The following is a 15,927-nucleotide window of genomic DNA, read 5'->3' as shown; positions in this document are numbered from 1 at the left end:
GAGCAGGTTGAGGAGACCCTGGACAGGTGGAGATATGCTCTAGAGAGGAGAGGAATGAAGGTCAGTAGGAACAAGACAGAATACATGTGTGTGAATGAGAGGGAGGTCAGTGGAATGGTGAAGATGTAGGGAATAGAGTTGGCAAAGGTGGATGAGTTTAAATACTTGGGATCAACAGTACAGAGTAATGGGGATTGTGGAAGAGAGGTGAAAAAGAGAGTGCAGGCAGAGTGGAATGGGTGGAGAAGAGTATCAGGAGTGATTTGTGACAGACGGATATCAGCAAGAGTGAAAGGGAAGGTCTACAGGACGGTAGTGAGACCAGCTATGTTATATGGGTTGGAGACGGTGGCACTGACCAGAAAGCAGGAGACAGAGCTGGAGGCAGCAGAGTTAAAGATGCTAAGATTTGCACTGGGTGTGACGAGGATGGATAGGATTAGAAATGAGTACATTAGAGGGTCAGCTCAAGTTGGACATTTGGGAGACAAAGTCAGAGAGGTGAGATTGCATTGGTTTGGACATGTACAGAGGAGAGATGCTGGGTATATTGGGAGAAGGATGCTAAGGATAGAGCTGCAGGGAACAGGAAAAGAGGAAGGCCTTAGCGAAGGTTTATGGATATGGTGAGAGAGGACATGCAGGTGATGGGTGTAACAGAGCAAGATGCAGAGGACAGAAAGATATGGAAGAAGATGATCCACTGTGGCAACCCCTAACGGGAGCAGCTGAAAGAAGAAGAAGAAGAAACATAATAATTAAGTCAAATATAACCACAATATAGGGAGTCCATGACAACAATCAAGGCAGCTCCAGGCATGAATCAGCACTTAAAAGCACGCTAATCCATAGTTTTTTAAACTAAGGAAATGGGTTGCAGGTTGCCACCTTTTGGGTCATACAGACTCATGAATCTCCATTGTATTCAATGGCAAAGGGTCGCATACAGTTTGGGTATGGCAATGGTTCACTGCTGGCATTTTAAGCAATCAACATTGTATTGCTTTGACTGTTGGCAGCGATTCTCCAAGGGGGAACTATCTGACAGTTATTATGGAATGGGTCTCACTAGGTCTGGAAGGCACTAAGGATGGCAAGACTGGGTTGTGAGAAAAAAAAAAGTTTAAGAAACTGCTCCATTCCATTGGGATGCACACTGCAGACTTTCCATTTTTTTAACTTTCTTTCATCATCCCACTTCTTCCTGTGCCACACGGATTAAACCCAATATACGAGAGTCGTTCAAATATAAACAGGAATTTATGAGTTACATATTATTTAATTAATACAATCAAACAACTTATACACTATTTTTCTATGTAGTCTCCTGCTACTGCAATTCACTTGTTCCAGCACTCAGGAAGCTTCATAATCCCACAAGTGTATTTTGACTGCATGTTCACCCATTCTTGCACAGATCAATAACCTCGTCATTCAACTTGAATATCTTCCCTCCTTAAAATTCCTTAAGTGGACATAAGAGATGATAGTCACCCTCTGAATGACTTGCAATAATCACATACTCTAGACTGAGAGAGACACTCATCTCCAAACTGATTTTTAAGTCTTGAATAAATCTGAAATGGAATGATGTCTTCATCTGTCAAAAATTTAATAATAATTTGCTGTGCAACACTACTGTGTACCTCCTGTTCCAACACGTTGATTACAACTAACAGGAAGAGGGGAAAGAGCAGCTACCATTACTAACGACAAGTTCATACATCCATGTGTTTGTCCAATGAGTCATGTCTACCTTGCACTCTTTATAAGAACAGAGTATGTAAATTCCTGTTTATAACTGAACGCCCCTCATATTTATCAACAAACACTTGCAGCAGACAAAGCCAAAAACAGGTAGCAAACAACTAATGAAGCCCATGCTTCCAAATGCTTGACAAAAGCGTGTGCAAAGGTGTGGGGTTGAAGGCAAACATGGAAAAGTCTGTCAATGACCTACTTATGGGTATTTTTAAACATTTGAATCATAGTTTCTAGACAAAGTGAGCAAGCACAGAAACAGAACAGATATTATGCTTGGCATTAATATAGGAACACCTGCAGTGCAACACTGCCATACCAGGATACAAAAAGAGCAAGGTCCAGCCCCGTCCGTTCCTGTGTGAAAAATGTTGATTTCAGTTTTGCTTGTCACCAGACAAATTAATGTCGTACATATTCCAATAAATATCCACCCATCCATCCACTTTCCAACCCGCTGAATCCGAACACAGGGTCACGGGGGTCTGCTGGAGCCAATCCCAGCCAACACAGGGCACAAGGCAGGAAACAATCCTGGGCAGGGTGCCAACCCACCGCAGGACACACACAAACACACCCACACACCAAGCACACACTAGGGCCAATTTAGAATCACCAATCCACCTAACCTGCATGTCTTTGGACTGTGGGAGGAAACCGGAGCGCCCGGAGGAAACCCACGCAGACACGGGGAGAACATGCAAACTCCACGCAGGGAGGACCAGGGAAGCGAACCCAGGTCCCCAGATCTCCCAACTGCGAGGCAGCAGCGCTACCCACTGCGCCACCGTGCCGCCCTCCAATAAATATGTGTTCAGGTATTTTTTTCAGCTCAAAATCTTGCTCGTGATAAGAGAAAAAATTAATGGTCTAAAGCCCCATGTACAAAACACAAGACACATGGAAGAAATAAGAAAAAAGACATAACAACATCGAAGCAGCATCTTTGACTTTATCTACAACCGGAACCCTAGATGTCCTTATGAAATAGAGATATTGCTCATTGTGAGGATGCAGTCACTAGATGGGGTGGACTTGGGTCTACTGTCATCACAATGGCTATGATCTGTAAAACGCCTATGCTGAGAGCTGGTACTTCCATGTGTGCAATCTAGATAGCTTCCTCTGTTGCCTGAGAAACTTCCTAGCTCCATATTTGTGCACCCCAACTTGTACAGGACTGTAAAAAAGAGCATGTAAGAAATCTAATCTCTTAGTAACATAAAATACATCCATAGATGTGATTGGGTTCATGAGAGTGCCGCCATTGCTCCTTTTCAAAGCTCTTCAACAATATATTTATCATTATTGCACATGCTAACCTGTCTTGGTACTGCACTACGGAACTATTACATAGAGCATTTGTGGCACTAACTGATGATGTAACTGTACTCTGGCTGATAATGTTTTGTTTGTCGCAATGTCCAACTATATGTTTCCTGCTCAGGGAAGAGAGACGCATGACACCTAATCTTACATTTTAAATGATGTCATAGTAGATTTCAAGAACACACTCCTCCGCCAAACTGAGGATGAAAATGAGACGACCTTTAAATAAACGACTATGCTGGCAGTGTTCCACCTTGTTCTCATAAGGAACTCCACTTCTGGAATCTGCATATTAAAATCTAGTGGTGTCAGTGCATCAAAGGGTACATACATGCCCATATTCACTCACAATGGAGCAGGTTAGAAACGGACCAGGATTTGAACGAAATGCTCAAGAGATGTCAGGTGACATTGCTAGCCACTGTTGCCAATCAGATTGAATTAAGATATACATATGTTCATATGCGCAGTGGGTAGCGCTGCTGCCTCGCAGCTGGGAGACCTGGGGACCTGGGTTCGCTTCCCGGGTCCTCCCTGCGTGGAGTTTGCATGTTCTCCCCGTGTCTGCGTGGGTTTCCTCCGGGCGCTCTGGTTTCCTCCCACGGTCCAAAGACATGCCGGTTAGGTGGATTGGCAATTCTAAATTGGCCCTAGTGTGTGCTTGGTGTGTGGGTGTATTTGTGTGTGACCTGCGGTGGGTTGGCACCCTGCCCGGGATTGGTTCCTGCCTTGTGCCCTGTGTTGGCTGGGATTGGCTCCAGCAGACCCCCGTGACCCTGTGTTCGGATTCAGCGGGTTGGATAATGGATGGATGGATATGTTCATATGTTCATAATTATGCTACTGCATGTGAGTGAGGAGTTACTGCTACTTTGGAAGCAGTTTCTCAAGTTAATATAAGATGATGCACTGCACATCTCTTAGAAGGAGTCCGGTGTTGCTTTATTACTGCATAGGCGGAAAAGAGGTGCACATCTAGGAGGATAAGAGAGAGAAGGAAAGTAGAGGGGCAACAAAAAAGATTCAGCAGAAAGGCAGAAAAGAAAACAAGACAAGCAACAGTAGGTGGAGAAAAGCAGGCGCGAAGAAGTAGTCAGTGTTAGAGAGTCAAGTGAGAGTTACGTTTTTATTTTACAAGTGTGTCTTATGACCCAGAACAGCATATTATGGATAGGTGAATTGTTATTTCATCCTTAGAGTGTTTAAATAAAAGTGGCATTTGTTGACTGCTACATTACAAAGCCCTGTTGTCTAACTGTCATTAGTCACTATATTGAAGCATAATATACATTAAAAAATGTTACTATTTATTACCCAGAATGCACTCAATATTTGTGCACTTAATAGATTTCTCAACTTCACATGACCCTAGTTTGCTTCATAGATAAGTGGCCTAGGAGTTGCTGAGTAGTGGGCTGACAAGCACAACTCTTTTTAGTCATACAACTCTATCTGTGCAAGACTCTCAGTTTTACAATTGATTACGACATATCCTCCATTATCACCTTTATCTACAGTGAAATCTCATGCAACATATGGGCTAGACATTTACAGCATTCTTTCACATCAGCAGTCAAGCACACTGTTAACTATGTCCTTTTTGCTTCTTGTTTACCGCCATGTTAAATAAACATGCTATTCCCCCCATCATCAATCAAGCTCCAGCAGCACTGACATCTTTAAAGTTATTCAAATAAGGTATAAAACAGTTGTACAATCTGGGTAAAAACAGATGTCAGCAACCTCTTCTTGAGCTTTCCTCAGATACCTAAACATATAAGCAGCAGCAAAATGTGCAGAAAGCACAAAGAGTGCATGTGTGCCTTTAAATAGAGTTGGCTGAACAGTATAGATGAAGGAATTTCAGCTTTTAAGTCATAATTTAGTAAAGTTCACTTGTTTCTTGACTTCATATAAACTTACTTGAATTGAGAGCAGTCAAAGATTAAATCATACTCTATGATGTGGCCTAAAGAGGATACTTTGAGCAGTCCTCAACCAAAAAAAAGCTAAATAAACTAAGGAGTACAAAAATGGGTGTGTTATCAACAAACTAAAATTATATGGAAGGGGATAACGCATGGAGGTTCTAAAATAAAACAATAAACAAAGAAAACCAAAGCCTAACTGCCCTGCTGAGCCTAGCTAAATAGAAGATGGGGTCCATACTCATTATGCAGGACTCCCACTGCAGTTGACCATCTTAAATACACTGCATCTTCCATGCATTTTTTATCGCAGCTCTGATATTCTTCCTTTCTACCAGTTGAGTGCTTTCCAAACTCTTGTCCATAACTCAAAATTAAAACAGCCAAATGAACAGAACTGGCTTCTAATGTCTGGCCAGGGATGGCTACTATGGAACATCCAGAGATTACTTCAGGAATGTTCCAGAGTATTCCTGCGACTGTGCTCCTAGAGCTCCACCAAATGTAGCCTGGCAATCCTGCAGACATAAACCTCAAAATGCTCTTAATGTCGTTTAATGTCAAAATTCCCCATGTCACTTGACCATTATAATAAGGAGTACAAGTAGAAGAGCCCAACCAACCTGGGTGTTACAGACTCCTATTCCAGCCTCTGCTGCTGTTCCAAGTCTTTCATCCAGATATAAACCTTAGAGTAATTATCCCTTGGGATCCATCTATAATAGTGCCCTCTTATTGGTGATCTATCAGTGATGATGGAAATGTCATCACTTTGGTTACACAACTCACCATGGTATCTTACATCTCATCTCCTATTTGTACTGTGGGAAAACTATTGCAATTGTGATTCTCACCAGCCCCTTCATCCCAAAGTTTGATAAATATGCAATTCTCTTACTCACTTTCAATTATGCAATATATTTAGTTGTAAAAAGTCAAAAGTCACACCATGTTGCTGTCCTCCTTTCTTAAGGCCCTGTCACAAAACTTGATTTTTCCAACCATTTTCAGTAGATAACTTCTGTTCTCATAACATTGTTGTGTAGTTTGACAGCCACAGCAACTTAGTCCTACTAGTCTGTGACACTCCCTACCAAAATTAAACAGGTTTGATCTTGTCTTATATTGCAGTGATATGCTCAAGTTTGTGAGAGCTGACAACCAATGAGTACTTACCCAGATGTACAATGCATCTAATGTAGCTAGGAGGAACAAGGAACTGAGGTGTTTTAGACCTCAGAAACTGACCACAGGTTTGTCTGTCTGATATTTCAAGCTTGATGTACCACAACAAAATGGAAGCAAGAAAAAAATAGGGCAGGATTGAGACTGACATCATCATACCTGAAAAGCTTTCAAACAACACTGACCATGAGATAAAATTTTATTGGCTGCTAGAAAAAAAGGCAAAGCTCTTAATATTTTGGAAATGTGAAACTGTGCTGAAAAAGTCATCATAGAGATATCCCTGCAATTTCTAGTCGCATAATCTGCCATCCTCAGAGAACAAGATCAGCAATTGCAGTGGTCAAGTCTGACACACCCTCTGACTAGAATTCTTGTAATGAGTCACCAGCTTTAGAATATCATAGTGGTCACCATATCTGCTTTTGTTCTACTATTGTAAAACTATGTGGCACACTCCAGCTAAGAGAAGGATAGGGTGATGATTCTTTAGATTGCTTACATTTGTGTTGTCAAATAAACTGACCTTACACCGGTGTATTCAACACAAACACTCAAAACTGTCACTTATTAACATAACAAAATTTAAACAAACTTGTAATTCTCAGAGTAACACAGTAACACAATGGCTGGTACTGTTGCCTCTCAGCTCCAGAGTCCTGAATTCAAATCCCTACTTGGTCACTATCTGTGTGGAATTTGCACATCCTACCTGTAGACGTATGGCTCTTTCTCCAGTTTTCCATTGGTATCCGAAAGAAATGAATGGCAGGTTTTTTGGCATGGTTTAAGAAAATGTACCCTATGATGGACTATTGGTTCCCAGAAAAGCTTCAAATCCCCATGTCTTGAAAGGGATGCTGAATGGTGTGATTGTGTGATGCATTAAAAATCCTCAAAGTATTATTCATAGTAAATGCTATGTCTGTATTTGAAAATCAGTACAACTAATGTCTTCTGTTCAGATGTGTCGCTGATATTGCTAAATGTAAATGATGCTGCATACCATTAACAGCTGTTGTAACATTTCCCATGCATGCATATTTGTGTACACTGTAAATGACACAAAAAGGACATGGCACTCACCTTCCCCAGTGTACAGCCAGGTTCTGTCCTATGGACATCAGCAGGTCTTTCGGGCCATGTTCCCAGATACACTGATGTGCCCATTCAGTGGCTGATCGCTCCAGCTCTTCATCCCAAACCTGCAGTGAAATGAGAAAAGCAGACACCATTACTTTCTGCAAAGTGGGGACAAACACTGTAATTGTAAAGCCAAGAAACCCCACAATTCTGTTTTATTTAGGTAGAAAGCAAAACGTTGGTAGATTTCATGTAGTGTTTTTTTGTTTAACTGGTGCTCAAACACTTAAAAAGTCATATTTTTGTTGTATTTTTTGTAATATAATCAGAGTGTGCAGTTTGAAACCTGGTGCTGCCATAGACCTCATTACTGAAGACAATCTCCAGCTTTAGAGGACAGTGACAAACTTCCTCTACTGCTGTTAAGTAAATATGACTTAATTTACTGGGTAATCAAGAGCAGGTCAGAGATTACTCAACTGGCAACAAGTTGTCAAGGATGGAAGAGGTGCCAGAGTAGAATGGTTGGGAAAGAGTGTGGTAAGGTCAGTAAATGAGCACTTTAAGTAGTTATGCTTAGTTAAGTTGGCTCGTAAGTATATGCATCCATGCTCTTTGTATCATGCTTAGTCCATCGTTAATTCCGTCAAAAGACAGAAAGAAGCAGAATAAACATCGAACAGACACACAACATAGATGCAAGTTTAGTATTAGAAGAGGAATATGCTTATTAATAATATAAGAAAAGGCCAGAAAATAGGTAAGAAAGGCCAAAAACCAGCAAAGGCAGCTGAAAAACCACGGAATGAACAGTAGTGGCAGGAATAAGTTGAAGTGACATTCTTCTTTGACACTTCAGCTGGGATACTGAGCAGAAATTAAGATTCAGAGGCATAGTGTGAACCAGTAAGCATTAGAACATGACTATGGGATACTTGAAGTTATTACACATCTCCTCATGTTGCTGGCCCTGGCGTTTAGGATGGGGACTTTTTTAAAAGCCAAATACCCATTAAATATTGAGATGGGAGATGCGTCAAGACATGATGAAATATATGATGATATGAAAGAACAAGACAATTGAGGAAATGATTGTTGTGGGCTTTGTTATGTGGACAATTGGACAAGCCATCTCACTGGTAAGAAAACTGACTTCTGTAAGGCAGCACAACTTTATTCATTAAGACACTAATTTATTTTCATAGAACTTTTTAATTTTGTTTTCACAGTCTTTCTGTTTTCACTAATCTTATCAACACATTGACAGGTGCTGCCTCCAAAAAGGAAACCTGTAGTAAATTAACATCCTAGGCTACTAAAATCCTAAAAATCTATTCTGTGTAGTTTATGGGCTCACTTTGTGCTTTGTGGCTTTCATTTAATAACACTAATAGAGTGACCCCAGTTATCAAATATTGCACTTTCATGGCACCCCAGTAGGTGGTGCTGTACAGAGCTCTACACTGAGAAATTAATAAATTCATCATCTGTTGGTATCTACAACCATTCAGAATACCTCAGAGCATTTGTGTCTTAAGAGCTTATCTAATCATTTAGCTAGAAGTAGATATCCTTATGTTTGGATACTAGCATTAAAGCTAGATGTCAGAAAACTGCTGTCTCCCTTTCTCCCATGATTTATTCCAACATCACATGATATGTAATTGGCTATGCAATGAATTTGAGTATGTCTGGATTTTTTTGTTTTGTATATAAATGCAGTTGCACAGCTAGACTCCATACTACATAGTATTTAAAAAAATGCCAGGTTTGGCAAAATCATTCCCTATGAATAATTTAGAACATGGACAAGTATACTAGACAGGGAAACTTCTCTTGATCTTCCATAATCTCAGCTACTAGAAGTGTAAATGCTATGTGCATATACAGTATACAAGTAAAACCTTGTTACATACTGAGCAGAAATAATAAATTACACAGCTATTACAAAAGGACATACTGTACGCCAAGTTCTTTACTAGTACCAGATTGTTTAGTGTTTCAGTTTTGCATTTCCATGAATGAAGGATTGTTTATTACAGCCAAATGCTGAATATTGACTTGTTTTGAATATAAAATCTAATTTAGTGATACAAAATATAGACTGTATTAGTTTAGTTTCAGTCTCATAAAAATGAGTCAATTAGGTTAACAACAAATTGTACTGTCAATTTTCATTAAACTTAATCTGTATTTATTATTATTGTATGTTTGGCTGACAGGCAGTACAGTGGTGCAATGGCAAGGACTACCGCATCGCAAATTTGACATCCTTGGTTTGATTCTCATGCCTACTAATTGATGATTAGAGTTTTTAAATATCCCCCCAGTCATTTCTAGAAAGTGATGCATTAAGAGCAGCAAAACAGGCAAGTTTAAGGATCTAAGCGACTTAGACAAGGGCCAAATTGTGATGGCTAAACGATTGGGTCAGAACATCTCCAAAACAAAAGGTCTTGTGGGGTGTTCCTGGTATGCAATGGTCAGTACCTACTAAAAGTGGTCGAAGGAAGGACAACTGGTGAACTAGTAACAGGGTCATGGGCGCCCAAGGCTCATTGATATGTGTGGGGAGCGAAGGCTAGCCATCTTGTCTGATCCCACAGAAGGACTATTGTAGCATATATTGCCGAAAAACTTAATGCTGGCCATGAGAGAGTAGTGTCAAAACACACACTGCATATGCAGCTGTATAGTCACGGAAAGGTCATAGTGCCTAAGCTGACCCCCGTCCACCACCAAAAGCACCTACAATGGGCTGGATCATCGAACAATTAAAGAAGGTGGCCTGGTCTTATGAATCATGTTTTCTTGAACGCCATGTTGCTGGCTGGGAGTGTGTGTGTATTGTCTATGTGGGGAAAAGATGGCAAATGGATGCACTACAAAAAGAAAAGCAAGCCAGAGGAGGCCAGGTGATGTTCTGGGAAATGTTCTGCTGGGAAACCTTGGGCTCTGGAATTCATGTAGATGTTACTTTGACACAAACCACCTACGTAAAGATTACTGCGGACCACATACACACCTTAATGACAATGGTATTACCTGATGGCAGTAGCATCTTTAAGCAGGATACAAAAATTGTTCAGGAATAATTTGTGGAGCATGACAAAAACTTCTAGGCATTCACTTGGCCTCTAATTCCCCAGATCTCAACCCGATCAAGAATTTGTGGGATATGCTGGAAAAACAAGTCCGATTCATGGAGGCCCCACCTCACAACTTACAAGACTTAAAGGATCCGCCGCTAGTTTCTTGATGCCAGATACCACAGGACACCTTCAGAGGCCTTGTGGAGTCCAGGCCTCAATGGGTCACAGCTGTTTTGACAGCATGAGGGGGGCCTACACAAAATTAGGCAGGTGGTTTTAATGTTGTGGCTGATCAGTGTGTATAATTTTCTTTTTATTTGCATATTTGTGGTGCTGTCTGCATTTTTGTGGTAACTGATCAAAACCTAGTTTCAGAAGACACTGTGATATTTTTCCAGATGGTGAGGATGCCCTCAGCTCACTTTTAACTGTGGACATGTTTCCAAGGTAAATAATATTCTCAGGTACAAAAAGACAGTTATTTTTTTCATTTTGCACATAACTGATTATTAAAGCGGTCTTTCATGAAAAGTGCGTGTTGCAGTTACCGTGGATGGACCCCTGAGCAGAGAACACCTCAGCACATTAAATCATTTTCAGATTTAACATCTGTAGGGATCTATCTCACATACTCAAATTGATTTAGATTAGATTAAAGGGCACAGGGCATTGTCTCAGGATAAAGGATAAGTCAAGGCCCGTTTATACTCTGTGCAGTCGAATTGTTGTGAAGGTCCGCTAGGGTAGGTGTGAAGCAAATTTCATTAGCAGTTATGGAGCATGGACTCTCATGTTGACAAACGTGTGTGCTTTAGAATTTTGTGACTGCATGGTCCTTTGTGCATCAACTGCATGTGAGTTTGACAAAAAAATATTGGCTCATTTGTGTGAAGTGATTTGTCACTACCTGCACCTTGTCACACACATTAATGGCTTAAGCAGGGGTGTCGAACTCCGGTCCTGGAGGGATGCAGTGGGTGCAGGTTTTCATTCTAGCCATCTCCTTAATTAGTGATCAGTTTTTGCTGCTAATTAATTTCTTTTGCCTTTGTTTCAATTGATGTGACTCAGACCCCTTAGTTGTTTCTTTGTCCTTAATTAGCAGCCAAACAATTAATGAGACACAAAACAAGAAGCCACATGACCAGCTCCCCTGTGCCCATCACACAATAGCTGAAAATAAAGAAGGGTGAAGGTCTCAGTAAAACAGACAATCAACAGTTTTGGAAATGTCTGCTGTGGCAGAACGAGAGCAGCAACAAGCCATGGAATTAAATGACGGGTTCAATTAACAACAAGAAACAGCATCTCATTAAGAAACTGGTTGGAGTGAAATTGGTTGGAGTTTGAATCCCCAGTTTAATTGATCATCTTTTGGCTTGTTTCACGTCTAATTTCTGTTTGGCTGTCAGTTAATGAAGAAAATAATCAATTCACGGGGACTGAATCCTTAAAACAGGGCTAAAGAAAAGAAGTTAATTAGCAGTGAAAACGGGTCACTTGTTATGAAAAAGGTTAGAATGAAAACCTGCAGCCACTGCGGCCCTCCAGGCCTGGAGTTTGACACCTGTAGCTTAGGGCATATATGACTGTAATTCTTCTCAGGGACATACTGTAAGGAGGCACTATACAATAATGTTCCCTCTTCTCCTCTCCCCTCTGCAGAAAGGAATATTGACACAATTCCACCTATGACATCAATACCAGGGTCAGAATGCCTTAAAACCGGCAGCAACGCCATCTTGGGCGCTTAACACGTATTTATTTTTGACATCTTTTGTGTTTAACAATGTACGGGGTTGGCCTTCAAGGTGCCCCAAAACACTTTCTTTGTGCTTTGTCTCATTAAACCTATGCAATCTAACATTATTAGCACATAGAGACAGCCAAATGTGCACAGATTAATGGCAAGAAATTGTCTAGTCCCTGGGCAAAGATGAACATTTGTGCAGGTAGAAATGGAAATATCTGCAAGATCGACATGTTAAGGCAAAGAAAAAATTTCAGGGGAAAAGTTGTTATTATTGTTATTATTGTCATAGGACTTTAGGATCTCAAAAAGTATAAATTCTAGAGACTTAAAGATGTACAGTGAAACAAAGTTTACTTTATCATTAAAGTAGATCATCGTAAACATCTTAAAACCGACTCTGTTGTTAATCACTACGTGCTTCTGGGGTTTCCTCCTGAACTGACAACAGAGACAAGCAGCAATAGATCACCACACAGCACACATTACAGTAAATATTCCAGCTCTCTGCACATTTAGAATCCTTAGATTTATACTTGATATCATTTTCATGATAAAATGCATTAAAGTATGTATGTTAAATTGTACAGATAAATCATTAACTTTGTTTAAATAATGAATACTGTTAATAATTACACACATGGGGGTGACATGGTGGTGGAGGGGTAGCACTGCTGCCTCACAGGGAGTCACGTTGCTGGGTTTCCACACTGTGCTCCGGTTTCCTTTCAAAGATATGCAGATTTGGGGATTTGGTGACACTAAAATCACGCTAGTGTATGTGAGTGCTTGTATTCACCTTGTGATGAGCTGATGCCCCGTCCAGGGATTGTTTCTGCCTTGTGCCCAATGCTAGCTGAAATAGGCGCATCCCTGGATTGATGGATTTAATCATTAATCCTTTTCAGAGATATTGCGGCAAGGTATCCTCGGAATTTAATGGATGTTTCAGGCAATTCACAACACAGCAAAGCTGAATGTTTTCTCACCGTGATGATATCTCGCACTGCCACCTGGTGGTATCTTCCAGATTTATGTAAAGTACGCACAAGTATGAACAGTGCAGTAGCAGTACTGCAGTGAACAGTAGCGTCCACTGGAGCATGCTTCACGTGAAGCATAAACCTGGCCTTATACTAAAAGCCATCTCAGTTTCAATGATTTACACTGTGGTAATTGCAGATGGTCATCTGCAAACCAATAATGTCCAGATTACCACAGTCTTCAGAAATAATGTCTTCTCAGCCTAAATTTATAGGAGACTCTCCCTTATTGCACGACTCCACCACAACACACTCTACCCTTTCACAGTGTAAAACCATCTGACTACGCTAAATGTATTGTTGTATACTCACACCACAAGCCATCAAAACTTGTAGATTTGTACTGTGGTAACTGCTGGTGGCCTGATACAAACCCGTGATATCATGGATTACAATGTCTCTTATCAGCCTGAGCTAATCAAAGACTTCCAGCCTTGGGCAAGCACATACTGCTCGTCAACACTATGGACTGAGTGTTTCCTGGTGACATCTGCTGAGTTCTCTCTTTCTCGCTCACTGACGTTACGGCATATCTCTGCCATGTCACACTCTAACCCTTCACAGTGCAAAACCAGCTTATTACTACAAGTGTATCACTGTCAACTTACACCACAAGTCAATTTAGTTCATAGATTTGTTCTGTGGTAGCTGCCAGAGGGCAGATGCAAACCTATGATGTCTGGATTACAACATCTCTTACCAGCCTGAGCTAATATACAGTAAGACTTCCAGCCTTGGCTAAACAGATACTGCTTATCAACAATGTGAGGTGAGTGCTTCCTGATGACACCATCTGAGCTTGAGCTTTCTCACTGAGCTTCCACATTCCACCCCTCCTCAGTGCAAAACCAAATGACTACGCCAAAATAATTACTGTGGACTCTGCAACACCACTCAGATTTATGGAAAATGGACATGGGGCTCTGAAAGGAGAAAACAAAAGAAAATTCTGACAGAACAGGCACACGAGTTTATTTAGTGACCACACACAAACTGATGGGTTTGTTAGCTGGAGGTGAGAGGTTCTGAAGGTTGTTCTATTTTTTACATCTAGTTGTTTTGTCAAAGGGAAAGCATGGAGAATTAGTAGGTAACATTGCTGCCTCTTAGCTCTCTGTTTTAGAATGTCAGAGATTGCACGTTCTCCTCCAGTCTGGATTAGCTTTTCATCGCAGACTTTGCTTATCCTCTCCTATTCTATAAACAATCATATTAAATTCCTGAAAGCACTGATGCAATGTACATCCAAGGTTGGTTAATGTCTAGTAATGAAACTGGACACTACAACATATTATTCATTTTTTAATACAAAAAAATTCAGCAATGTTTTTATGAGAAGGCTGGCTTAACTACACTAAGCCCTGCACTTCAGGAGTGCAGAGACAAGACTGCATTCTTCACCTGCTGAACAAGCATACAAACACACACACTATTCATCCATCTCACGCCTATGCATATATACACAGCTAACTTCATTGGGAGCGTAAGCCTCTACCTCACAGTAAATTTCCAAGGTTCTGGATGTACCAAGATCCGTCCCCATCTCACCCTCAAAATCCGGAACTTGCCCTATGCAGCCGCTTGCTCTCATGAAAACCTTGTCTGTGCGTCTTTGGCAAAAATAGCCTTTCCGCACTGGCAGAGGATTAGCCTCTGCTTACATAGCGTAACTGGCTGACTGACACACACCAAGCTCCTCGTGGCTTCCCACTTTACTTCAATGCAATCTTTCACTCACCAGGCCTTTGGCTAGCCTACAACCTGTGAATCAAATTGTAATTACCCTCAAATGCCAGCTTTGAAGGTGCTGTCTGATTCCAAGACAAACTGTCTTGTTAGGAAACAAAAAAGGTGAATAGTAACAAAATGTTTCAGCCAAGCCCTAAAAAACAATTACACAGTCAGCATCCAAAATAGTCAGCTTTTGCAGGGAGCATGGCGTCTTCTTCACATATCATTTTACCAGGTCTTTTTTCACAAGGCTCTTTTTATCTTCCAATCATTCTCACCAACCATGTCTGGAAATAATTTGCAAACATGACATTTTCCCTTGTCTAATATTTGAGTTGGTGCAGAAGATGACAGTAAATGAGTTTAGAGTAAAAACTTCTCTTTGTTGAATCTCATGGGGCTCGATTAAAGTCTATTGTTAATGAAAGCCATACAGTAGGACATCCAGCAATCGAGCTACATGCTGCAGGCACTGCCTACATCACAGAATGCATTTCCTACTTGATCTCATTTTGCATTAAGCTGGAAACAATTATTTGGACAGGAAGTGTGGCACAGTAGTTTGGAAGGTGGGATGAAAACCACACTTGTGCAAGGTTCAGCTCTCCCAATAGCAAGATGATATATCTGACTGAAAAGACTGTGCTTTGAAGTACTTAGTTGTCTACAAAGACATTTAATTGTTAAAGAAATTTCCTGAATTTTTTTCTCCACTGAAGAGCTGAGAGCTGCTTGAGCTTACCTCAACAGTACTGGCTGCAAGACATTGGGCAACCATGGGTAACACTTTAGTTTAGGTGCAGAAATGCTGTAGAAATGCATCTGTTACTCACAGTTACAATTATGTAACAAGAACTTAATATACACTTCTCTGGATCTTCATAATACTTACAAAGCATCAGTAAAGTGTTTATTCATCTCTGCAATGTGAACTACTAACAAAATTTCACTTTATAGTGGTCTGTGGTGACTTAGCTGAGACACATTTCTGTTCATATTACATATTAAGTATGAGACCTGTGAAT

The 15,927-nt window shown here is 40.7% G+C and overlaps 1 protein-coding gene across 2 annotated transcripts in view; it reads right to left on the bottom strand.

Annotated features, from left to right (window-relative positions):
• Positions 1-15,927, bottom strand: part of crispld2 (cysteine-rich secretory protein LCCL domain containing 2) — a 69,274-nt gene that overhangs the window by 43,158 nt on the left and 10,189 nt on the right. For both annotated transcript variants that reach the window (XM_051931526.1, XM_028809788.2), the window contains exon 3: positions 7,290-7,408. In XM_051931526.1, coding sequence (XP_051787486.1) covers positions 7,290-7,408 — 119 coding nt within the window. The remainder of the gene's footprint in view (positions 1-7,289; positions 7,409-15,927) is intronic.

The sequence above is a fragment of the Erpetoichthys calabaricus genome, chromosome 9 (assembly GCF_900747795.2).
Source record: "Erpetoichthys calabaricus chromosome 9, fErpCal1.3, whole genome shotgun sequence".
Lineage (NCBI taxonomy): Eukaryota > Metazoa > Chordata > Cladistia > Polypteriformes > Polypteridae > Erpetoichthys > Erpetoichthys calabaricus.
This window is presented reverse-complemented; position numbering and strand designations above follow the sequence as displayed.